The sequence below is a fragment of the Cyprinodon tularosa genome, unplaced genomic scaffold, assembly GCF_016077235.1.
Source record: "Cyprinodon tularosa strain WSP-4 unplaced genomic scaffold, ASM1607723v1 ctg106, whole genome shotgun sequence".
Lineage (NCBI taxonomy): Eukaryota > Metazoa > Chordata > Actinopteri > Cyprinodontiformes > Cyprinodontidae > Cyprinodon > Cyprinodon tularosa.
In genome coordinates, this window is record NW_024037849.1 from 1,386,453 (window position 1) to 1,413,388 (window position 26,936).

General features: G+C 36.8%; 1 protein-coding gene across 2 annotated transcripts in view; it reads left to right on the forward strand.

Annotated features, from left to right (window-relative positions):
- Window positions 1-26,936, forward strand: part of LOC119784664 (ephrin-A2-like) — a 122,282-nt gene that overhangs the window by 64,294 nt on the left and 31,052 nt on the right. Inside the window, exon 1 of one of the 2 annotated variants that reach the window (XM_038286856.1) lies at window positions 3,587-3,884. The exons of the other annotated variant lie outside the window; for it this stretch is intronic. Within the exon in view, the coding sequence (XP_038142784.1) occupies window positions 3,790-3,884 (95 nt within the window). The 5' untranslated portion in view covers window positions 3,587-3,789. Of the gene's footprint in view, window positions 1-3,586; window positions 3,885-26,936 lie in introns of those variants that run through there. 2 annotated transcript variants of the gene reach the window in all.

Here is a 26,936-nt window from a genome sequence, read left to right on the forward strand (position 1 = left end):
GTGGTACAGTAATGATCAGCCGACAGATTAATGATCAGATCGATCAGAGATGCTCTACATTGCCCCCCTTCTCTTCTTCTCAGCCATTTTCACTCCTGTATAAATCATCCCAACAGGGATGGAAATCCACTTCCTGTCGGATTAAGGAGGCGGCGGAGCATGGGTCATACCGGAGCGTTAAATCCTGACTGAGACTCGGTTTATTAAACACAAGTCTGTGTGACCTGATCAAAAACATCCAACCAAGATACTGAACTTGTATCTGCCTTATGATGATGCAAGTTCAGAAAGCAGAGGTTAGCAGATGAATAAATCCGAGCAGCTGCTGAGAAATAAAGGAAAGGTGAGGCAACAGGTGCAGCAATCAAGGAGATGGGACAGCATAAAACAGACTAAATTGAAATGTTCTCATTTTAACACTTGATCTGTTTGACTTTTTTAGATATGAGACATTTTTGCTAAAACGTTTCACCTTCTAACCTGTGTCCTGCACACAAAATCTTGAGTCAGGCTTAAGTCCTGAGATACTGAGGTTTAACTGATAGCTGCCAGTTAATGTACAGTCCAGACCAAAAGTTTGGACACATCTTCTTATTCAAAGAGTTTTCTTTATTTTCATGACTATGAAAATTGTAGATTCACACTGAAGGCATCAAACTATGGATTAACACATGTGGAATTATATACTTAACAAAAAGTGTGAAATAACTTAAAAAATGTCTTATATTCTAGGTTCTTCAAAGTAGCCACATTTTGCTTTGATTACTGCTTCGCACACTCTTGGAATTCTCTTTGTGAGCTCCAACTGGTAGTCACCTGAAATAGTTTTTACTTGACAGGTGTCCCCTGTCAGGTTTAATAAGTAAGATGTCTTGCCTTATAAATGGGGTTGGGTCCGTCAGTTGTGTTGTGCAGAAGTCAGGTGGATACACAGCTGATAGTCCTATGGAATAGACTGTTAAAATTTGTATTATGGCAACAAAAAAGCAGCTAAGTAAATAAAAACGAGTGGCCATCATTACTTTAAAAAGTGTAGGTTAGGCAGTCTGAAAAATTGGCAAAACTTTGAAAGTGTCCCCAAGTGCAGTCGCAAAAACCACCAAGCGCTTGAAGGAAACTGGCAAATGAGGACCGGCCCAGGAGAGGAAGACCAAGAGTCACCTCTGCTGCAGAGGATAAGTTCATCCGAGTCACCAGTCTCAGAAATCGCAGGTTAACAGTAGCTCAGATTAGATGCCAGATCAATACCACACAGAGTTCTAGCAGCAGACATATCTCTAGAACAACTGTTAAGAGGAGATTGTGTGAATCAGGCCTTCGTGGTAAAATAGCTGCTAGGAAACCACTGGTAAAGACAGGCAACAAGCAGAAGAGACTTGCTTGGGCTAAAGAACACAAGGAATGGACATTAGACCAGTGGAAATCTGTGCTTTGGTCTGATGAGTCCACATTTGAGATCTTTAGTTCGACCGTTGTGTCAAAGAAAAGGTGAACGGATGGACTCTACATGCCTGATTCCCACCGTGAAGCATGGAGGAGGAGGTGTAATGGTCTGGGGGTGCTTTGCTGGTGACACTGTGGGGGATTTATTCAAAATTAAAGGAATGCTGAACCAACATGGCTACCACAGCGTCTTGCAGCAGCATGCTAATCCATCCGGTTTGCGTTTAGTTGGACCATCATTTATTTTTCAACAGGAAAATTACCCCAAACACACCTCCAAGCTGTGTAAGGGCTATTTGACCAATAAGGAGAGTGATAGGGTGCTGCGCCAGAAGACTTGGCCTCCACAATCACCGTACCTGAACCCAATCGAGATGGTTTGGGGTGAGCTGGGTGAGTGAAGGCAAAAGGGCCAACAAGTGCTAAGCTCTGGGAAGTCCTTCAAGACTGTTGGAAGACCATTTCATCTGACTACCACTTGATTTTCATCAAGAGAATGCCAAGAGTGCACAAACAATAATGAAAGCACAAGGTGGCTACTTTGAAGAACCGAGAATATAAGACATATTTTATTTTTTTCACACGTTTTTGTTAAGTATATAATTCCACATGTGTTAATTCATAGTTTTGATGCCTTCAGTGTAAATCTACAATTTTCATAGTCATAAAACTAAAGAAAACTCTTTGAATGAGAAGGTGTGTCCAAACTTTTGGTCTGTAATGTAAATTCGGCTGCATATTGCTCTTGTTTAGACCAGCATTAGTCCAGGCTAACAGAGTTATAGTTGGGCAGCTTCTCTGCTGGTTGAATGTGTAGCAATCAGAGAGGGGAGCTATGAATAGTCAACATGGTGGACATTACAATCATCCACAATCATTGATATTTTATGTCAACACATAATTCTACTAATTTATATTATGTAGTTTGGATTTTCTTGAGCTTTTTCTGTGTGCAGTCTACTGGACGTCATTAAGCTGTGTGCGTCCTGCACATGCACATTATGCAGAACGTGTTTAGGTTCAGTCGTTAGTCGGCTCCATCATGGTCTAACTGAGAGTGTTTCAAGTTAAGCATTTTTACTTTTTCTTGGTTCCGTGTCTTATTTAACCTCCTAAACACTTAGAATTTTTTTGTTGTTAATATTTATTCATATATTTTATATATTAGAGTGCAAATATTTAGGTAAGAAACCTGGGTGTGTCAAAGCTTACCTTAGCCACACCGAAAGCTAAATATAAGCAATATTACTCATTAAAAAAAGAAGTCAGTATATGATAAGTCTTTGTTTGTTTCTGGATGGTTCGCATTAAAGCTTCATAAATATCCAGATGCAGTCAGATGACCCGGGACAGATGCCAGGCAGTGTCTCACACCCCGTCCACAAACCTGTTGCAGAGTTTAAAAAGTTCCTTCAGTCAAAGACGCTGCACCATAAATGCACTAAAAACATAAAATAGATGCAATATATTACATAGAATATATATAATCACCCCTGCTCCTGATTTAATAACTTGTTTACATCTCTACTGTTACATTCAGTTTACATGCACACCTTGCAATTTACAATAATCTCAAGACGTGTGCTGATTTTAATTACCATTCTTTTAAAAAAATAAGCATCCTTAATTTAATATTTAATAAAATTGATCTAATGACTTACACATTTGTTCCCAAAACAGTGTAATACTTTCCTTTCTCTATTTTCAAAGGTTTTAAAACTTTATAAAACAAAGTTCTATTCTAACTCAGCTTTATAAATAATAGTTTTCAACGGTTAAAGATAATCGTCATTAGTGATTGAAGACAATATGAAAGAAATGATTATAAATTATATCTCCTTTCTTTCGTTAAGGCTGTTGGTTTTTCTTATTTCTGTGAGATAATTTTTCTTGTTGCCCCGTTGGTCATACAGTATAATCTTATGGTAGTTTTCACTTAATTTTAAAATTTTTCCATTTAACTCTTTATTTGTATAGAAACAACAAAGCACAGCTAATAATGAGCTAATTTCTAATACTAATGTTACCAACGATTCATATTAAAAGCTTTCTATTGGAGATGGAAGTAATTACGCCTGCATACAGTCGGGTCAGTCAGTGGTCAGCTACACTTTTTATTGTTGCCGTTTTTATCCCTCTGCTCTGGCTGACAGATTCTTTAGCCACTTGGTGAAAGGAAGCAGCTGATTGGTCGTTTTAAGGGGCCAGAAGACAACAACGGTGGCTCTCTGCCAACCAGAAGCCACCACAGGAGCCTTTCCTTCTGTGTCTGTGTCTCCTGGCAGGATTTCTTTTTAATATTAATGAGCAGTCAGATTAGCAGAACTCCCAGCAGACACTGGGGCCATGCAATCCAGGCAGTGTCAGGGTGCTGATAAGACCGGGGGGGTGTCCTGGAGGTCCCTATATTCAGAAGCAGAGGAGGCGGGAGCTTTTAGCAGGTCATAAAAATACGATGCTTGTTGATTTGTTTTGTGGTGATGATCCTAATTACGTGTGATTTAGAAATTACAAAGCATGTTGATTTTTGATAAGATTAGCTGCTCTGTTGTTAAGGTTTAATTACATTTCTAGCTTTGATTTTATATTTAGAAAATACAATTAAAATTTTTACTTCATAATTTTACTGATGGAAGAGAAAAAAAATATTCTGGGCAAAAAAAGAAAAAAATAACTATAGGTTAACTTTCACTTTTTGTGTTTTTAAAGAGAAAATAAAAAAAAAAACATTGAAAAAACAAAATGGGTTTTAATAACTTGAATTAAACCCAGCTCTGAAAAAAATTCTAGATTTTGAAATGGGTTTTTTCATTGAAAAGTAAAATAAAATGGGCATAGGTTTTGTTAATTGTAATATCAGAGAAAAGTTATGGGGAGAGAAGGGTTATCTTTAACAAAAAAACGATATAATTACTGCAGATATCATCAAAGTGCAACACCTGTTGTCCTAATATCAAACAGACCCACCTTGGATGTACGACCTTTAAGAGATTATTTAATTAAAAAAAGAATTGGTTTTATTTAGCTGCTAAATGTTACCATAATCCAACCTCTGCATGCAGATATTATTATCCACACCAAACACAGACCTGAAATTATATATCCTGGTACCATCACACAATGAGATGCTGCGTAAGTCAGTGGGTGGATTTGGGCACCATATTTTGTGTCAGTCGGTCTTTCATGTTGATCTGATGGGATGGACTCTCATCCCAGATGTGATGTCCAATTCTTTCTCTGTTCCAGTTTCTCTCGAGTATCTGTCAGATCATTAATCATTAATCCCACAAAACAGAGAAAAAAAACTAACCATATTTCTCATTTCAATTATTCTTATAAAGACTCTCAATCTTAACTGAAGTCCCTTCACTTATTTGATCTGTTTTTTTTTAGGTAGGATCTTGGATATCTACTTAAAATGACCCATGTCGACCAAGTGATAAAAAATGCATAAATACTTTGTTAGCAATGGAAGAAAAATTTAGAAACATCAAGCTTCAGGTGTTGTTCCTGGTCCTGTTGGTATCAGGTATATTCTAATTAATGGTTTGCCAGATTCTTTTTAGCCAAGCCCCTAAACCTGTAATCCATTTGTAACCCTTACTGTAACCTCTATTTAACTTTTAGAAAAGAGACACTGAAGGAAATGCAGCAACAGTCTATTTATTCTCTTTTAGCTTTTCTCATTCCCTATATAAACCTGTTGCCACTGACTATAGTTTTTTAACTTTAAAGATCCTTCCTTCCGAGTCCGTCACAAACGTTGGCGACTCATATAGACCCTCGTTCTTCTTTGGAGGGAGTTTTTCTGTCCTGTATAGGGATTGCTACAAAGTCAGAGTGAAATAAATATGTTTGTTTTGCAAAGTGCCTGAGGACAATTTTAATAAAGTCAGCTTTAGCTACCTGCTCAAGGGGAAGGATTTCTGCAAAGCCAACGATTCAGCAATTTCTGGGCTTCCTCATTAAGAGACATTTCATCATGTTCCACAGTCTTGTGAATTTGATTTTTGATGGTTAAAAACTAAAATTTAATAGAAAAATATTAAATTTACACTGAGTTTGTCTGCATGATTGCATTGTAAAGATTTCTTTTTTATGTTTATTATTTAGATTTTTATTTTTGTCACATGAATAATAGTGTCTCAAGACTCGGACTACATTTTATCATCTCTAAGTATATTAGGACAGCTGAAACCTGAATGGGACACTTAGTTCAGTCTAGTCCAGTTTAAATCTGTTGAACAGTTTCCACCACAACATCCCAAATTCCTTGTACAAGACAATTATCTGGCTGATAACCAGTTTTATGAATCCAACTCGGTCAAATAAGTCCAAACTAGGCCTGCTCAGTATTGGGATGACAAGCTTTTTATATGCAATATAGTTGTTAAATGCCAGGGTTATGGTAAAAATTCATAGATAGATAATTAAAAAGTTCCATCCATTCTGCTTTGGGTGCATAGTGAAAGCAAACCCCAGATATCAGGTAGTCTTTCCATCTACTATAGAAAATAATATTCACTGCTTCCATTCTAATGAAGATTTGGTAAAAAAAAGTTGCTTAAAGAAAACATTTGCTTGTTTTTTCTCAAGTAACTTGACCCCCTTAATTCTTCTTTCTCTTATAAAACATTTTTATTATTGCTTTAAACAGCGTATAACAGGCATATAGAGAAAATGTTGGATTCTTATATAATTACCTGGCATTTATCTGTGGACAGCTCTTTATGGGACACAAAAGCTGTGTATTCTTACATCCTGTCCCGTCTTGTGAGCTGAAAGCATGTTTTTTCCCTGACAGGTTATCTTGACCTGTTATTTGAAGTTTCAACATGTTTCATTTTTTGTTTTCTCACATCAGTCGAGATCAGACAGTTTTATTTGAATTCACTTCAGACTTAAGGTTTCTTTTCTTCTTGAAAATATACCCAACACACGTTTGTCTTCAGAACTGGTTCAAACGTTCTGGATTTAAACAAGAAATAGAGCAGTTATCTTCTGTTCCAGCTGGAGTTTGTCCACTGGTTTCTAAGTGAGGCTTTAGGTGAAGACAGAAAACAGGAGCAGGTTTTAACCTTGGCCACGAGGTCCCTGGAGCTGGCAGACTCCTTTAAGACATAAGAAGAGTTGTTTAACGGGTCTGGTCGCTGGATCAGACCGAGAATTCCTGATCTCCCCCAAGAAACATGAAGATGAGGAGGATCAGATTGTGTTCATGGTAGCAGCTGAAAGCGAGGGGCCTCAGGTTTCATTCAACACAGCGTGGATGTGGGCAGACGGGTGGGGGACAGTTAGGGGAGCTGCTGAACAAATTAATGGAAATTACACCCTCATCCATTTGGGTGATCAGCAGGAGGCCCAGACCTGCTGAACCGAACATGTTTGTTTCTGTTGGGTTCTCAGCCCTCCGCCATGTAGAAGGGGCCGGGGCGATGACACCAAGGCCATGACCAATCACTGGCCCTGCCCACCCCCACAGACGTAGGAGGGTTAGCGAGAGGACACATTGTTCCCACTGAAAGTGACTACAGATCTGAATCATGCAAAGGAAACTTGAGAAAACAGTCGAGATTTGGCTAACAAACTGTGGGTGCAGCAGCTGGATCTGTCCTCTGAACCTTGTCTTACTGGGAGTTTAAGATTCCCACGTGTGAACTTGTGTTGGTGAGTGATTTCTGATGGGATGCCACCACAGTTAACGCTCGGAAAACAGAACAAGAGACGTGGATTTTGTCACAGTTTACTTTAGCCAGTAGCTTATAAGCCGCCAAGTTCAACATTGGGTTTGGATCCCGTTTCACCTGGACCCACATTGAAGGGTTAAAGGTATTTTTTTTAAAGGTTATGGGAGGTTAAAGATATCTAGGCATGTTCCAAACAGCATGATTCAAACAAAGCCCAGGTCTTATTATCTATATTTTGCTCTTATAGCTTTGCACCAACTTTACGCTTTAACCATATTATCAGTTACAGCTGTACCACAAAATGCAATATGCAGTTAAAGAAGGGAATTGACCCTTTATATGAATTAATCATTTAATGTAGCTGCAAATCTGCTAAAAATATAATAGGGCAATCAATTATAATAAGAAAATATGTAGAACCAAAATGTCATATCATGGGAATAAAATGTGATAAATTGAAGCAAGAATAAAAGGATAAGATTAAAGAAATATATTTAATATTCCTATAGGGCTTAGCAGTTAATCAGATTTGCAAAATTATCGCAATTTAAATAAACACAGTTTTCAGCTTGCAGAGGACCTCAATTATTACATTAAATTTAAAAGAATAATATACTAACTTTCTCACCACAAACCTTTAGGTGGCGGTTATTTTCTTAAAGCGGATTTTTCACCACATAGAGGGGAAGAAAGTTTTGCAGTCAGCACACAGATCCATGCATGCCAGCAGAGCTAAGCACTTTTCCACACAACTGTAATATCCAAGTCCTGCAATAATGGAGTCGGGACAAAGAGGCTTTTAAGGTCAGGAAAACAATAAAACCCTGAATTGATGCATCTGAATGCCAAAGGCAAAGACAACCTCCTCAAAAACAGACATTCATTTTTTTTTAAACTGCACATTCCATAAGAAAAACATTTTTTTTCTCGCTCCCACATTAAATAATGTTATAATTTTCTCTTGATGTTGTCTTATGGCGTCTGGCTGCTTTTTCTCAACACATCTGGGCAGAACTTTTTCTTTTTGGGTGTCGGACTACTGTACTCTGATTGGACAGGATGTAGTTGGGAATGTTTATGTTGGAAAAATCGGAGATGCCCCACTTATCAGTCAGACTTAACCCTGTAGTCGCGTAGTTTAACTCTGTTGGCATAAGCTGTCAAACATTCTCCTTCTGCTCACTTGTAACATTTCCTCTTTAAATTATAGTGACAATTCAGTGAGTTATAGAGGGGTGGACTTCGGCAGCTGAGCTTCTCATTGATTGTGAATAATATGAGGCAAAAAAAAAATGCTTTCACTTTCTTGTGACCTTTAAGAACAAGAAAAAATGTCTTGGTCTTTGTGAAATATGTAGCAGCCTTTACTATGCTGGAAGACCAAGAGGAAAGTGATCTCCAGCCAAATTTCTGTTTAGACTTTGACTGGTCGACTTGTTTAAAAACAGTTATGTAAGATTACCAGTAACAGAAAAAATTAAAATAAAACTCAGTTGACAGGTCCTAATAGAAGTCTCGACTATAGTCAACTAAAAAAGGAAAAACATCTAGATAGAATAGGAATGGCCTTTAATTCAGATGTTTTGGGTAATTCGGGAAATTCAGGTTAAAAGCAACAAAAAAATTTGGAAACATGCATATTCACAAAGTAAGAAAAGGAACAACTATACTACTGTAATGCTTGTAGTTGAATGATTAAAGAAATGTAACAGTGAGTAGGAGGATTTAAAAAAAAGCAAAACTTTTATCTTTATTCTTAATATACCTACAAACTATTTACAAGAAAGGAAGAAAAAAGTTAAAGAAAATATTGGGCTTGATAAGAGCAGTGAAGGTTATAATATCCACCAGTTGCTGGGACAAAACTGGGAGAAAACTGGGAGAAAACTTTGTGGGGAACACTGTCCAGTGTGTTTAAATGAAAATTGGACAAGATATTATGTAATATTTTTTGTTTTTATTCTGATCTCTAATCAATCTGAAATGCCATGTCACCAACAGGTATGCAGTAGATTAGGGCTGCAACTAACGATTATTTTAAAAATCGATGAATCGGACGATTATTTTTTCGATTAATCGATGAATCGGACAAAAAATATTTTTTATATTAACCTCTTTATTCCAAAATAAACATTTTAGACAGAACAAACAAGCACACAAGTACAGGTTGCTCGTTAACTGTACTGGTGCATTATGAAAAATAAATGTTTGTGTTAAAACTACGTAAACTTACATGAGAAATGTAGCTGTACTTCCACAAAATATAGGGTACTTTGTTTCATAAAGCACAAAAAAAGACATTTTTGTTTTTAAAAGCCCCTAAGGGGTTCAAACAATATGCCCCCCCTTTTCAACAAATTAGTTTTTTTAGACTAGAAGAGTTCTGCCTTTTAAGACAGGAAAGTATAGCAGTTAAAGTTGCTGCTTGAGAAAATACTGAATCATAGAGATAAAAATAGCCCTGTGATTCAAATTATAAATTGTATTTGGAATAAAAATGAGAGAACTAGGGGTGCTAAAAAACACATCCTCCAAAGACAGATATTTACATGGGAATGTGGCAGATAATTAATTGACATATTACTGATCTTGCTGGATTTTATTCTGCTTTACTTCCATAAATTGCAGGATCTTCTTTACTTTATCTTTGCCAGAAGATTTAAACTTTAAAAGCCTTGCCCTCATAATTTTCAAGTTAATTTATTTATAAAGAAAATATAAACGCTGCTTAAGCTAATTCAAATGAAATTAAAGGTAAAATAAGTAGCCAACCTTATCCCTTTCTGTAACCTACTAACACGGTAAGGAAAGCATCAGATGAGCTACCTGAGAAACTAACGTTACGTTTCCCCACTTTAAAACCAAACAAACATGGTGCTTCCGTGCCATGTTAATTTCTTTTGAAAAAAGTTGCATGTTATCACTTTTTTCGCTTTACAAAGCGCAGGCTATTTTAATTATTGTGATCAATTTGCGCCGTCAATCCCGGTGCATGCGCGCTTCATTTGCAGTCTGGAAGCTGAGGCTGACTGCAGCGCTGAGAGGGACTCCTGCGGGAGTGGGGGGAGGCGCCCCACGGCAGAGTAGGAACGATACATGCTTTCACGTAAGAGTCTCCAAAAGCCGCCAGTGACACCGAAAAAAGTCGACAGATTTGTCGCTAGAACGCTTTTTAAAAAAATAGTCGCTGGAGGGGTCTGAAAAGTCGCTGAGTTGGCAACACTGCAACTGCGGCGCTGACTCGCTCTGCCTTTTTTTTTTTTCTTCCTCTTTCAGTCAAGAGGCAGTGATGACGGCGCAGCGGATGACGCAATAATCGCGCGACACAACTAATCGATGATGAAATTCGTTGCCAACGCTTTTAAAAGTCGATTTTTATCGATTTTATCGATTCGTTGTTGCAGCCCTACAGTAGATAAGAACAGTCGAAAAAGGAAAGGAAATAGGAAAGTGTCCTGTCCTTATCACTCTGTATGCTGGACAGGTTGAGAAATGACTTCTGGGAGATTTTTCAGCATTTATGGTTTTATGGCAGAAGTGCCAATAAAGGAAAATCACCAGCAATGATCAGCAGTAAACTTTAGTTTAATTTATCTATGATTTGACCTTTTTATTTTTCAAGCCAAACTTCCAAGCATCCAGATTGAGATGAGTCGCTTGTAGAAGAGAAATGTTATTTTTTTTTTTATAATTGAAGCAACATTGTTTGAGTTTGAGTATCCTACAACTGGAAACTTACAGTACTGTTAACTGGTTTCCATCCAGTGTAACCTTGACTTACAGGACTGAATGGGTGTCTGTAAGCTTTTTTTTAACAGCTGTTGCTCACTTTCAGAGCACACTTCATTCAGCTGTTGGTTTCTTTCTCTTCTCTTTGTTCAGGTCAAATGCAAAGTTGATCTTTTAATCTGAGCTTTTAGCAGCAAACCTTCTGGACATTACAAGTGGCTTTGTTTTAATTAAGAGAGAATTGGAGCTTCTTAACGTGTCTTGTCAGATGTGTTCACCACATCGTTTTCTTTTACTTTCCTTCCAAAGTAAATTTAGTGAATTAAAAAATAGATTTAGAAAGTAGCATGACACTGAATGCTTTCCCAAATTACTTGTTATTGTTTGGGATTTTCAGTGTTTTGTTTAATTCTCTGTTCTATATTGCATGTTTACGTTTCTTTTTCTTTACTTCCAGCGGCACTGAAAAAAAAAGATAATAAAAATTGCTTTAAAAAAAAAAAAAAAAGAAATTTCAACCTAAATGATCTATGAAGAGATGTTTCTAAAACATATGTAATATACCATAAGCTGGTATTAAATCTTACTTTCTTGGTTGGTTTTGTTCAATTTTCCATTTCTAGTACATTTAGAGTTTCATGGTCATGCATTAATTTAAATATTTTTTTTAAAGGTGCAGTCCAACATTTTTAGGGACTTTTACAACCCCCTTTTATTCTCAAATGCTTTTTTAAACCCATAAAGTCAAGAAATTATGTGAAAATGACCAAGCGAAGGAAAGTAGGTGATGTTTGAGACACGCTTGTTAAGGAATCGGGTCAAGGATTATTCATGAACAAATAAACGTCACATTTTCTGTCAGATTATTGGCGTTATTCCTGTAGAGGAGTGTGAAGGCTCCTCTGTCTGATGGGGAATGATAGCGCAGGGAGGCGGTAAAGGTCGGAGGTCAGGCTGCGTTTGATTTGCTGCACTCTGGAGCGTGAAACCTGAAACCTCACAGCTCTGCAGAGACCCACCAAGCGTGTGCAGAGTGACACCTTTTTTTGTGGAAAATCCGATTCAGCATCTGCAGGAGAATGGGCTTTCTCTGTTTGCACTTTTTATCATCAACATTAACCTAAATCAACTGTTTAAACACAAAAGACTCGCTGCTATTTTGATTCCAGAGGAACAGGTTTTTACGCGTGGGGAGTGGGACACCAATGAATAATGATCTGATGGACTGACTTCAATGGATCTGCACACATGCAGAAGGTATTAGTCATGTCTGAAAATAATGAAATCCAGCTAAACTGGATTGGTTGCTGTGTAACATGCCCCAACATCTCTAGACCAAAGAAGTCCAAAGTTAGAAGAACACTTCTTTAAGCTAATTTTGCTAACTTTTTCTTAGTAATTTGAAACTTAACAAATAACAGATACATTTTTAAGAAAAAAAAAAATTGAATTAAAGCAATTACATTTTGCATTTTGCATTTGCATTTTATAGTCTATTTATACATACCCTCTGTACACTTGTAATGCATATTTATATCCTTTATAGCACTTCTGGATATATCCTGTATAGCACTTCTGGATATATCCTGTATAGCACTTCTGGATATATCCTGTATAGCACTTCTGGATAGATGCTAACTGCATTTCGTTGCTTGTACTTGTGACAGTGCAATGACAATAAAGTTGAATTCTATTCTATTCTATTCATTTTACATTTTTTATTTATTGAAAGAAGAAACAGAAATTTTTAACTTTAATGCAAAATGTTAAAGTTTTTCTAAAATTTTCTTAATTTTAAGGTGGTCTAAAAGAGCTAAACATTTCTATTTGAGCACCATTTACTGAAGACCTTTAAAAAATGGTAACCTTTAAACCTTTAAAAACCTTACCACAACAACATTTTTTTATTGGTAAAACTTTGATGTTTATCAGTTGATTTACTTGGAATTAAATTGTTTAAATTTAGTAGTAAATTATTTTAAATCTGCTTTATGTAATCAGAAACTTAAATTTGAACGTTTGAAACGTGAGAAAATTCACATTCATTACAATAATTTTAATTTCTAACCATTAGTGGCTAATGATGATGTTCACAAAAGCTAAAAAATAAACTAACAAAAAACTGAACTGATTAAATATTCCTGGATTTTTTTTTTCTTTTCTTTTTTTTTTTTTTTTTACCTTTTCTTACTTTAACATTACCTTGGTGTATTCATGTTAAATTAGATAGAAAGGGGGCAGATATTTTCAATATTTTGCTCTTAGTATTGATGATGTTACTGTCACTGCTATAATCTCCCAGCAGATAATAGAACTTAAGATGTTTTTTTAAAGTAAAAATATGTTAAAAGAGGTAATGTACAAACAAATGAATGAATTAAAGAGATTTTAACAATAGAATAAAAGATAAAGATAACAATAATGTAGATAAAATTGATAATGAAAAGGTTTTACAATTGTTTGACCTCCAAAAAGAATTGCATTATTAAAATTAATTCAAGTTGCATTATTTAGCTGCTATATTACTGAATTAAAATTCTTGAATAGCTGACTTTAATTTAAACATGTTGTCTCTTAAAATTAAAGCAATATATAACTTTTTGGCGCACTAAATTTTGTTGACTGGATGTTTTGAATTTTACTAGTTTTTCAAGTGTCGCTGAACTGCTTAAATTAAAGGAAAGATTGTTCACTTTTTTTTTTCCAAGGAAAACAATTAGCATTCATTATTTTAAAAGATTAAAAAAGACAATCCTTAAGCATCACACACACACACACACACACACATGCACACACACAATAAAACAGAATCAGGTGTTGGAGTGAGAGTTTAGCAACTACTAAGGATAAAAACCTATTCTCCAGAGCAACTTTTCAGAGTTTTTTTTGGAATCTGGGTTCAGGTCTTCTTTGTGACCCCACTGCCCCACATCATCTTCAGGGGGGTCAGAGGAGGGAGTCTGAGGGGTTTAAGAAGACGGGTGAGTCCTGGGGGTGAGGAAGAGGGTGGATTAGTTCTACTTGGACGGCCATGAACCCCCCCTACCCCCAGTCTTTGTCCCGGCTGTCAGCGGCAGACATGCTCCACCAATCACACGCTGCCGTCAACAATAGCTTCCATCATTCCCAGAATTCCCTGAGTGGACAGAGAGTTTTGCTCCAAAGGCAGAAAACTCAAATTTTACCCACAGTTGGACTTTAATTCAGCTTTTATCCACTCAGGTTAAATTTTACACAAATTTTTAAGTAAATAAAAAAACAAAATCAGCTGTAGCTAAATAAGCTGAATTAATAAAAACGAACATATTACTGGACAAAATTTACTCAAATACAGCAAATAGTGCACATATATATAATATATATATATATATTCTCAAAATGTTTATTTTACCTAAAAAAAAAAATGCTTAGCACATTTTAAAATTTTTGAAGTATAAAAAAATTCTATTTATATAAAAGGAAATCCTGATCTGGGAAATATGCATATTATATACATTTCAGATAAAATAAATAAAAAATATTTTAGAGAAAATAATATTTTATATATAATAAAATATTTAGTTTTTTGGTTTTAAGAGTGTACACATAATCATAAATTATTTCAAGTAATAGCATTCAGCCAGTTTTACAAATCTTATAAGTAAGGAGTAATTTCTGTTTATTAGTAATATAGTTGACAAAATTATTAAGCAAATAAAAAACCTTTTGGGAATTGTCTTACAATTGAAAATAGACGCTGGAAGACACTAGAGCTAAGAAATAATATAGAACATTGAGAAAAAAAAGTAAGTAAGTAAATATATGCATTAAATTAAATTTTTTTGGGCGTTTTTTGCTAAACAAAATCCTAGTTAGTGATATGGTGATTTGATCTATCGGTTTGTCTGTTTAACTTGGAAAATAAAATAAAAAAATAAGCACCTTTTTGCCTTGTTTGCATGGTTTTTTTTTTTTTCTCTTTTATCCCAAAGTTTGGAGGAAAATCTTGTTAATGAGCATCAAAAGGAAAGCAGCCAGAATCCAGGTAATGGGCGGTTCATCCTGTTTTCTGTAACCACTGATTTAAGGGATTAAAATAAAGCCCCAGCACATCAAAGAGCAGATTTTGGCTGCAATCTGGTTTTATTGATAGACGATTACTTTACCTCACAAGAGAAAACTTTAACAGATATTTAAACTTTTTTTAAAGTTTATTTTTCTCTTAATCCCAGCGTGAGGTGAATCAAATAATCTGCTCTTTGTTATCATACGTATTTAGGCTGCAGATCCACAAAATCATTGGTTGCCACCTCACACTTCTCAAGTGAACACCTGTGAACCCTGTTAGACTCCGCCCTCTCAGCAGGTGAGACGTGTCTTATGAACAGGAGGATGATTAACACTCGGGCTCAAGAAAAGCAGCTAAAACCTTTTAGGACCACCCTCCTCCATTAATCAGTGAACCATCAACACCCCCCACCTCCCTGCCAATGTCAGACTGTCTCAACATTTTTCTTCTGACACTCACTGAAGTCTTTGTCTCTTCACGAACAAATAACAGACATTTTGAGCTGATCCTGGATCAGAGCAGATCTGCTTAAATCCAGCCAGACTGTCCCCAGATCAAACCCTCCTTTGTAGTCGGGGGGACATATTTCTGCATAGCAAAGGATTCATTTTTTTTTAATCATCCTGTTGAGAACATTTTCTAAAAGCTGTGATCAGACTAGTCCATGCTGTTGACAGATTCCTAATGGGGATACAGAGCCGAAATCCAGATTCAGAAAATAACTTTCACCAATTAAGACTGCTTTAGTTAGACAATAAAATAAAGAAGTTATTTCGTCAGAAGATAATCTGTTATGCAGAAGAATAGGGCAAATAGAATACATGCAGGCATGCACATATAGACTTCTTTAGGATAGACACTTTCAATTGTGGTACAACTCTTTATACATTTATGTTTGAATATCTGCTATTAACTCTTAAAAATTGTTCTAAATCTGAACCCACTGTAAAAGATAAGTCATGATTTTTTTATTCCATTGATTTGTCAAATCTGTGATGCCTCCATTTAAATTTGATTTTATTTATGCATAATGGCAACGAAGATAACTCTAGTACTTACTTTACCTATGAATAAAGGAAATAATAAAAATGCAGAAGTATTCTTTCGACTCTGCATTGCCTGCATGATGTCCACATCCTGGGGCTGCAAAGCTGCCGGTATTCTCACTCCTCCATCATCGTGTTTGACAGATGCTGTGAGGTGTTTGTACTCAGTTAGATTTCTGCTTTGGATTATGACCACACATCTGTGCTGTTGCCTTTCTGCACACTCTGCAAACCCCAGTCATGCTGATGCATGCTTTTTATAGCCAAGGTGTCAAACTCCTTACTGACCAGCGTTGTGCAGCTTTCTGATATCCAAGTCTGACATTCTTGAATTAAAGCACTGACTCACCTCGTCATCCGCCCAAGTTCAAAAGGGCTAACGACCTAATAATGTGATTCAGTTGTGTTGACTGATGCCCCTAAAAGTTGCAGGACACCAGGCCTCATAGAGTGGAGTGTTTTAGACAGAAAAACAGGCTCCTTCATGCCTTGTTCAGTCTTTCAACTTCAAGTTTCTTTTTTCTGTCATGAACAGACTGCAGCTCGTAGGATTCTGTCATTGGTCTAAGTACTTGATAAAGTGCTTGGAGTTTAAAGTACTAAATAATGACTCTAATTAACAATTGCAGTAGCAACGGCTGTATTACTAAATGGGGTATAAGTTAAGCTTAAATTGTTGACAAACCGCAGACCCTGAAGTGGAATCATTAGTAATAGGTGCAGGCCTCGCTCTTTTTGTCTTCATGTTTTGGGGTGGTCTGTGTTTAGCCCACTTCTTTTAGAATACAAGAAAGGTGACATTACTGTGTAAATGATGGAATGAGGAGGATGTCCATTCACAAAGATGGCTACATCAGGTTTTGTCTAGAAGAAACTTGTTGGTTTCTTTATTTACACTATAATGTTTATCTCCTTAGCCTTAATCAAACAAACTAGTTGAGCCTTTAATTAGATTTTATCAGGATTTTAGCTCAGAGTTTTTGTAGATGCTTTTGAGACCATTTTAAAAGAGGTTTTTAAGATCAGGAGGAATAATTTCTTTAATATTGGAGCAATAGAGATGCTCACCGAATCCCATGTTGATGCCTGGTTGTCATCTTTGATACAGGATTCTGTATCTTATCAAAAGCATCCTGGAATCTTTACAAAAAGTAATACACCCATTTATGGATCAATCATTTTATTTTTATTTCCTATTCATTTGTTAAACATACCTGCTAAAACAAGTTGTGAGACAGCAGAGTTAGAAGTAATCGATCATTGGGGAAACTTTGAGGACTTTTATTATCTTAGGTATGATCTGTAATTTAATGGATCAGTACAAATACATCTGCTGTTATTCCCAAGCAGAAAGTGAAAAAAGTTCATTATGCATTTCTCTTGGTTTTTCCATGTTCCATGTTGACAAGGTTTTTGTACAAAGATCTGCTGAACAAAGACGCTCTGAAATCCACTCATGGAGCTTCTTGTTTCTTGTTGATATTGTTTACTCTTGATTTAAATCATACGTTCTGTCAAAAAAGTGTAAATTACATCCTTTTCTGCTTCCACACCTTGATATCCTAAAAAATGAGGCAGAGATGGGGAGTCTAGGAGAGGTGCAAAAAAAAAAGAAACTTAAAAACACAACCCTCTGAAGAGGCAGCGAGCAGGAGCGACTTGTTCAGCTTTGATCATTTTTTTATGCATCTTCAGTTACAATCCTCCTCGGAAAACCTTCTTGTAATAATATTTGAGAAAAGTTACAGCAGTTTCAGTTTCTGATTTGGGGGAAATACAGGCAGGTTGATGGAAACACACCTGCTTTCTTCAGAGGCAGAAACATGTTCAGCAGAATCGCTTACAAGAAAGAGAGCGTATACTTAGCATGTAGCGCACAGATGGCAGCAGGTGAGGTGAGACTCTGATGACAAGAGCTGAGGGACGAGCTTGTGCTCACTCCCATCTGCCGCTGCATGTGGGTTTCTGCGTGTGTGTTGAGGATTCAACAGTTGCTGATCGCGTTCGCTAAAATTTGGTAGCTCATGTTACAGACAGAAGCAGCTCTGACAGATGTTTCCTGCCCATGACATGCAGAGACTGGACGAGGCGCACACAGTCTTTGTACCACACACACTGATGGTAACATCCTGGACAGCAACCCAAATCTGAGTGAATTTTTTCTGGGACTAAAACTTTATTTTTGTTGTGATTAATTACTGAATGAGGTGGTGAAGGAGCAAGCTTAGCTGTCCCAGCACCACTCAGAGGTTAGCATGCACCAGAACTCAAAGAAATGACAAGAGAAGGAAAAATTACACATTTTATTTTTGATTCCACAGGCCTCGCCTCTGTGGTTTCTTAAGAAAAGTAGGTGGCTGCATTTCATGTCATCTTATGTGCAATCTAGAAACAGAAGAGAGGTAGGAGTTTATCTTTTGCTCATGTACATCTTGCAGGAACCAGACTGGACTTCCAACTTGGGTTCTTTCAAATGGCAGAATCTGGAAGAATCTTTAGTCATATGTATGGGAAGTTGCATCACAAAGAGAGGGGGAAAAAAAAGATATGGTCACATAGCCTAAATTTTCCAAAGTTTTATTTAAAAGAAAAAAAAAATCTAGGACATGTCCCTTTGACCAGTGAGATCAGGTAAAAATGTTTGCCTTTGCACCTTCTAGATGCTTCATAGGAGAATGGTGGTGGAAGGCCGATGGTCTGGGTTTTATTGTGGAGGAAGATCTCCGCTGTATTCCAAAATGTTCTTGAGTCGATCAGAAGGAAATCTTTCTATTGAATCAAGTTTAGCCCTGATAAAAATAAAAAAATGCTAAAATAAGTGAAAGCAGTAACGGGGTTCATGTTAAGGAGCAAAGCTCAACCTGACTGAAAATGTTTTGCTAAAGAAGTGAGCAGAAACAAATGTTTGCAAGAAAGAATGGGTGATATGTAGCGTTAATTCCATCAGCTTTTTAAAATTTAGTCTTAGTCTTAGTCACAATGACAAAAATCAATTTTAGTCTTAGTCATATTTTAGTCATTTTAATCAACACTGTAAATAATAGAAATTCTCCACACACCGCTTTTTTAACATATTTATCACACTCTACAGAATAAAACTTTACCACACATTAATGTATTTGTTGCAATAATTGTAAAAGCAATGATGAAAAGTATTTTACTGGAGTAAACAGCCCTACAAATAAAATTACTGCGCTAGTTATATTAAGAACTTTGGTTTGTTATTGCTCAACAACACAAAATATCTGCAATTATTCATATTTTCTAAAGATGCAGATGTTTTTCCTTTCCAATTTTTTGCCACTCTAATAGGGTACAAGAGTACTAAGAAGAGTCCCGACAACAACTTTAGTTTTTAGGGTTCAAAGAACATCATCAAAGAGTTTACTATCGTTACAAATAAATCAAAATTCCTTTAACGATTAAAAACAAATCGTTTTAATCATCCATTGGCAAGTCACGGTGAACTGAAGCAGGGTTGAAGAAGAGTTGGTCCTGCAGAAAATGACTCGTTCATTTTCTTTCAACCAACTAGTTAATTTATTTTCTGCATAATTAGCTGAAGGATCTACAAGGTGTTTTTCACCTTCTACAGAGATTAGATACTCATGCCTTTATTTGTTCAGCTAAAGCAACAGTATCTACAACAGTTTAGAGTGAAGAAAACTTAGAGCTATTTATTTGTGGCAAAACATTTCTGGTGGTCTTAATGTTAAAGCTCATTAGCCTTTAATGACTTGGTAATTAACTAATGCATGTGTTCTGTCCATGGTCCTGAACCGTGACAATGAGAAATTAGGATGTAATTAAAATGAAGAATCATTCCTGTGTTTGTACAACAATCCAGCTGCACCTGTGTGATTATCAAAACACAACAACAAAAAAGAACTGATGGCTGTGTTTTCACAGTTCGTAGCTGGCTGATGACATTGGGCTTTACCCAGCTTAGTCTCAATGCTGCACCTTTTTACAAACATTAATCATTATCCTAAAATACATTATACTTCTAATAGAAAAAATATTAAGGATCAGAGTAATATTTGTCATTGAAATGACCTCTGCAAAACTTAAATTTTTCTTTAACAGATTTTTTTAAGACTAAATTAAGATTCTTAAATGTTGTAGATTGTAATTTAACTTGTTTTCTTGATTCATTTTACTGAGCGCAAAAAAGATGAACTTGGACCTGCTGTTAGTCTGTCACTCACTTAGTTTGTGTGTATGTTTGTCTCTGATGATTTAATCTGTTTCCTCTTAATGAGGTCATGAGCGATGCAGATTGAGTTGATTGGTTGATTTGTTTAATGGGTGAAAAACAAGATACTAATTACCATCGTGTTTGTTTGTGTATGTGTCATGGGATGACAAAAAAAAAAAAAACTGCAACATTTGTGGTTCTTATTAGAAGATCACTGTTTGCATCTCTAGTGGTGGTTTTATGTCTCTGAACAGTTTATTTGTATCCATCTAAAAAGGTGCATCCATTCACAAATTGATACATTTTTGATTTACATCATCCTTTGTAGAAGATCATCTAAATGAATTATTTAAAGCAACTTATTAAAATGCTTGCAGAATAAAGAATTGGATAAATCAACATTTATGTAAATATAGATGTCATGTCATTTCATGTCTTATTAGTTTGAACTGATCCTTAATGAAAAACAAATCTAAAGGTTTCCAGTGTTTTAAGATGATCCTGGATCCTGATGTAGTTGTCTAGTCCCCAGAACATTTTGACCTTCCAGTTAAACTGACATCATCTGCTAAGTGAACAAAGAAATTAGAAATGGGGCCCACTGATGTTGCTTTTCTATATCGGTACAGCACCCACAATCCTTTGCTACATCGCTATCACTTTCTCATGACCAAACAAATCACATTACACGCATCACATTACAAACCGCTACAAGAGTGAAACTAACTTTAGCTGTAATATCCAAACTTTGTTTTTTGAACTGATGGCAACATCCTTAAAAATAACCATCATCAGCCAATGCTGATGTTAATACAGATATTTGATAGATGTATCAACACTAGTATTGGCTAAAACTCAAGGATAAACCTATTTTCTATTTTTCATGTTATTGTGTTATTGACTTTGGAAGTTGGTGCCTTATGGGAGCAACATCACCCCAACTAAAAGCCAAGTAGCAAGTTTTAACATCTGGATACATTTTGAAAATTAAAATACAATCGAATGAAATCAACTTTCTAAATATTGATATGGGAATTTCTTTCAGTGTTAGACGTCCTTCAGACATTTTTTGGACATTGAATAACTACAGTTCAGGGTTTTGTGTAAATCTTTAACAAAGTGGGTTTAATTTAGGGATGGAGGGTGATGATGTCATCCTCCATCCCAGAAGAACATTGGATAGCCAAAAACGCATCTGCCAAGACTTAAAGGAAATGGGAGTAATAGATGTACTACCATACCAGTGTTAACCTGGACAGATGTGGATCTCCAGGATAAGGGGAGAATATTTTGACGGAGGGGAAAAACAACAGAGTTTGGACTGTGGATTGGTGAAAACTGATCACCATCAGGATCACTGTACAATGTCTGGATTTAGCTTCCCCAACCTTAAAAAAAAATAAATAAATATATATATATATATATATATATATATATATATATATATATATATATATATATATATATATATATATATATATATATATATATATATATATATATATATATATATATATAATATTTGTATTTGTTCTTGTCTTCATGGGTAAAAGAGGACGATATAAACAAAAGGGACACTGGTAAATTAGGATATTTTCAGCAAATCCTCCCTTAAGTTTTCCACTGTTGTTTTTAGGTTCCAGTTAGCCAGGTTTGGGTTTGCAGAGTCGGGATGTCAATTTTTTTTATTTTTTATTATGTTAATAAAAGTCCTCAGAAAGATAGAATAACAGTGTACATCAGTTAAGACTGACAAGTGATTGACAGGTGAGAACTGATACTGAGGTGAGTGATGCATTGTGGGAGAGGAAGCCATGCTCGAAGAGTCAATCTTGACAGAATCACCACCCCCCCACGCACCCACACACACACACATGCTCCCTTTCCTGCCTACATGACGACCTTTAACTGATTCTGATCATGGGCCCTCCAACGCTCTTTGGGGGTTTTGTGGGACCAGACAGAATGGTCCTCACAGCAGTAATAAAATGTGTCCACACACACACACACAGATTGACATACACACTTGTCTTGATTGACAGCTCTGATGGCTCCACTCTTGGTCGCCCCGGTGACCACGTCCCGCTCCGTTAGTTCGTCTCAATTGGCCGGACCTGCCTGCCAATCAAACGCACCTGCAGCCAAACACAAGGCTGCTCCTCCTTCCACTATCATCCTCCTTTTTTATTCCTTCCTTTCCTTAACTTCCTGCTGTCATCTTCCTCCTGTTCTGCTCCTCTTCATCAGCTCACTGCACATCACTGTTGTTCCTACAGCGTCTATGACCAGGAAGCTATCTGTGTTGATATGGCTGACTGAAAACTAACAGATGGGCAGAAAACAAGGGAGAGAAACATTGAGAAAGAGGAACAAATAATCTAATATAATTATTGTTGTTGATGACTAGAGAGATAGACAAAGAAGGAATGTGAAATTTAGCAAAACAGGAATGAGATCATCGGCTTTAAATAATATCCATCCAAAACGAAGGTTACTAATAAAACATTAAGCAAGACAAAATATCATAAACAAAAAATTGCTGTGGTCTAGTAATTATTTAACTCTTCAAACTATTTTAGTTAACTTTTAGCTATTTACATATATATTTAAATTCCTATAAAATACATGAAAAAGAAATAAACAAAAGCAAAGAGAGGTAAAGAAACAAAACAAGGACACCATTAGTAATCTCTAAAGGGACTACAAGTCATCAGTTAAAAAAAATTATAAAAAAAACAAACCCTGCAGCAGGTCTCAGTTTCTTCTGATGAGTCGATGACAAACAAATTTGCTGAAGGTCATCGACATCAGTGTTTGTTCTTACCCCTCGTCCTCCAGTGCTCCTCCTCCCCTCTCACCAGTTTAACCTACCCATCCACCCCCCCAACCTGGCGACCTTTGAAGTGCTAACGAGTGGCTGTGTTTTACTCAAAAAAACGCGAGATCCCCGCGTTGCATCTGTTACAGCTGCCGCAGGGCTGCATTTAAAACTGCTCTTGAGGAAGAATTGATGAGGGAGAAATTACCTCAAGGTTTATGAATTTAGGGTTAAGCTCCAATTGTCCTTCACTGGTTTAACAGGTTATATGTGAGCAGATAACTATTGCTAAAACATCAGACGTGCTGATTCTCTCAGCCTCAGCAAGGCTGAATTAAAAACTGCATAATTTGGGTTGAATTTGTGAACCAGATCAACAACTGTGTGTGTGTGGGGGGGGTCTTTTCCTGCAGCGGATGGTCTAGAATCACTAATAATCCTGCTGCTGCCCAGGAAAGGACAGGGAATGCCCGCAAATGTCCCTTTAAACGCGTTTAAAAACTCACAGTGGTATTTAACCTCCATTACAGGACAGGAAAACACATCTAGAATATTTAACTCTGTGTGAGTGGCTGCTATATTGAATTAATGTGGCTTAAAATCAATTTTGTCCTTTTTTTGGCGCAGCGCTGCCTCAAAATTGAAATGACAAACATTTCTGAACAGTACAAACCAAATTGTCTTGGCCTTTTTTATGAAAAGGACCCAAGTAATCGCAGCTGTGTTTTACATTAACTCAGTGAGATGTAACAATGATTAGAGCTGCGACTATTTGAAATCTACGCTTTATTTCTGTAGGTGTTTTTTGTGGCTTTCTCTGTGTAATCTGAAGCTCCCACCATGCTGCTCTTCATCTTCGCATTTTTATTCCTGTCATCTATGCAAATCCCCGGTTGACATGGTGTTACTGAGCTTACAGCAGCCGCTCGGCTTTAGCTGCGAAGACAAACAGCAGCAGCAGGAGGTCAAAAAGAAGGAAGGTCAGGGAAACTCAAGAACAGGTCGGCAGAGCAGGTTATTGTGACATTAAGCTCTACTACGAACATCTAGTCAACTTTACAAGGATCTGTGCGAGCTGTAATTATTTACAAATTTTCATTGAGTGAGGAATTCTGTTTTCTATTTCTAGAGGAAACTGTTTTTATGTTGACAAAATGTTTTAATTGGACTCTACACAAGTAAGTTTGTAAAATTATGTAAAATATTATTAGTTTGAGCAAGTGCTGAGGTGTGTAGCAGTTTATGATTTTTTTTTCAGAAAACTGATTTTTTTTGACTGACTTTTGTTGCATAAAGTTTTTTCATGTTGCTTTTTTGGTTTTGGTTTTCTTTTTTTTTTTTAACCTTGCTAGAGTCCAGTTTATAGAACGGATAACACTGGATTATTCCACCCTGAACTGGACCATGGCACAGTTACAACTCCATGCCTTAGCTAGGTTTATCCGAACCCTGAATAGTTTTTTTTTTCTTGCAGTGCGAATGTCTTCAGGGTCCCGGTGTTCTAAAAGCACAGAGAGAGAATGTGATATAAGAACAGGGCATTTGAGTGGAAGAAGAAGAAAAAGAGGAAAAAACAGTAAAATGTTCGCTGTGTCCAAATTAAGGGGCTGCATTCTTCGATGGCTGCATTTGTGGTCCGATTATGTCACAGCAGGGTGACGAGGCCTATCAGAATTCACAACCTCTTCAAAGGCTCCTTCAAATGTATGCTTTATCCACAATTTGAAGGATGGGTCTGGTGCGTCCTTCATGGTCGACCCTATAAATGAACAAACCTTGGCTAACATTAAAGCTAGACTTCTAAATGGAATTATTTCATTGAACAAACTAGATAATTTGCTTCTCTTTGGCACAAGCTTACAATCATGCTATAACTAATGGAGTAACTAAAGGAATGAAACAGAAATTTGTGTGATATATAGGTGCAGGTGCACCCATCCTTGGACCAGAACAGCAAAGTGGAAGCTCCCTGAATCACAACCACTGCTCAACACACCAGTCAGCTTGTTATTTGAAGCTTCTGACTCCAGTCTTCAGCTATTATAACCCGAGACATCATGCTTCACAAGAACGCTTCTATGTTGTGCTTGAAATTCTTACACCCTTACTGAATCGTCACCATGAAGCAGTGATCTGATTCCATTCAGGCTCAGCCAGTTGCAGCTTCTGGAAACAAAGTGGCAGCAAAATTTTATGATTTACTGTATGAATCCACTTTGCTCTTTTGGAGTAATTTAACTTTTTACTTAAACTTCTCTGAAGCTGGAAAAGATGTTTTGCTTTTTAAGATATTTTGGTCTGCTTAATGTTGTCAGACAAGTTCTATAAAGTGGTTTGATTTGCATGGTCTATTAAAGACTCAACAGATCAGACAGTGATCAGAGCTGGGTGTAGCTAGTGTAACTACCCTGGAACTTTATTATTTGCCTTTTTTTTCTTCCATAATTTCATGTCTTATAAGTAATGTTTTTTCAGAGAAAAAACACGTATACAATCGGCACTTTAAAATATTTCTATTGCCTTTTAAAACTTCTTTCATAGCCAAAAAAGCCGCTGTAGTTTGAAAGTATTTAAACCATGTTGTCTGAAAGGAACTGTAATAAAATATGTTTTTCATTGTCTGGATACACTGCTCCATATCCTTAGACTTTGCTTTACAGATCCCGAACCAAAACATCTTTCATTGTATGTTTGAGTAAGCAACATCAACTTTGTAATGTTTAGTGATACTGTGGCGTATTTAATGTCTTGCTGATATTCAGCTACTCCAGAGCAGAGACAGTTTTCCGTTCTAACCCATTTCTTTCAATCTTCTCTCTATTAAACTGAAATAAACAGGAAAAACTGGAAGTAATCCAATCTACTGTGGAGTAGTGATGTGCTTAAACTGGGTGGAGAGTCTGTGGGGGTGACGATGAAGAGGTGGAGGGGTCAGGCAGTGAGGGGTAGATGGTTACATTTCCTTTGTCTGATAAATCTCAGTATAAACAGGTTGAAATGAGTCTAAACTGCTGGTTTCTGTAAGCTGATTTCAGGGGAGGGGTTTGTAATTCTAGGATTTTGTACAGCACAAGTGTGAAGTGTGACGTGTAATGGCAGCCGGCCTCGGCGGCACTGAGCCGACGTCAGGCCGGAGTTAATAGAGGTGATAAAGAGGCTGCCAGCTGGCAGGAAAAACCTCTTCGTTCTCCTTGCTGAGCTCTGATAGCTCTGAAATCCTCTGGAGACCAGCAGAGAGGAGAGTCATGTTCACATTCAAAACATTTCCAGGATATTCATGTTCAGAGGAGGAACAGCCGCTAAATGATTCCACTAGAAAGTAGTAGAGTACAAACCGAATTCCCATTAGCAAATTAGTATTGTTTTCCACAGAAGTAAATCTGAGGAACTGTTGGTTTAAAAATGACTCACACAGCAGGAGGGAGTCTGCTTCACTCAGTGCAGAAGAGGACAAAGGGTCAATTAGTTTCCAACTAATTTTCTTTGTTTGAAGGTTTTTCTTTCAGATGAGTGTGCACCGCTAAGAATTATTCAACTGGAAGCACCATGCCCCCTCCCTTACTGCCAGCCTCCAACCCACTCCCTGCTCTCTGCCTCCTCGGCCAGGGTTGCCAGATTGACTGACAGTTTTAAGCCCCCCAAAAAAGTAAAACCTCAATAAGAACCAATCAGAATATCAACTTTTGTTGACATTCATGTAAGCATTCTACTGTTGAATAGGTTCGGGTTAAATAACTCTCTAAAACACGACTTCATTTATATATAGAAGAAAGGTTTGATGTATCCAATCAGGCTAAACCAAATAAATACACACAAAGACTGTTTTCCCAACCATGCCATCGGAGGAACCACTAAGGCTGTTTCTGAACCTCTTTATTGCAAACTCAGATACCTTACCGTTCGGACAGATGATCTCTACTTTTCGCTCTCCGTTGGTCAGGTAACTCCGCCTCCACCGTGTGGTGCC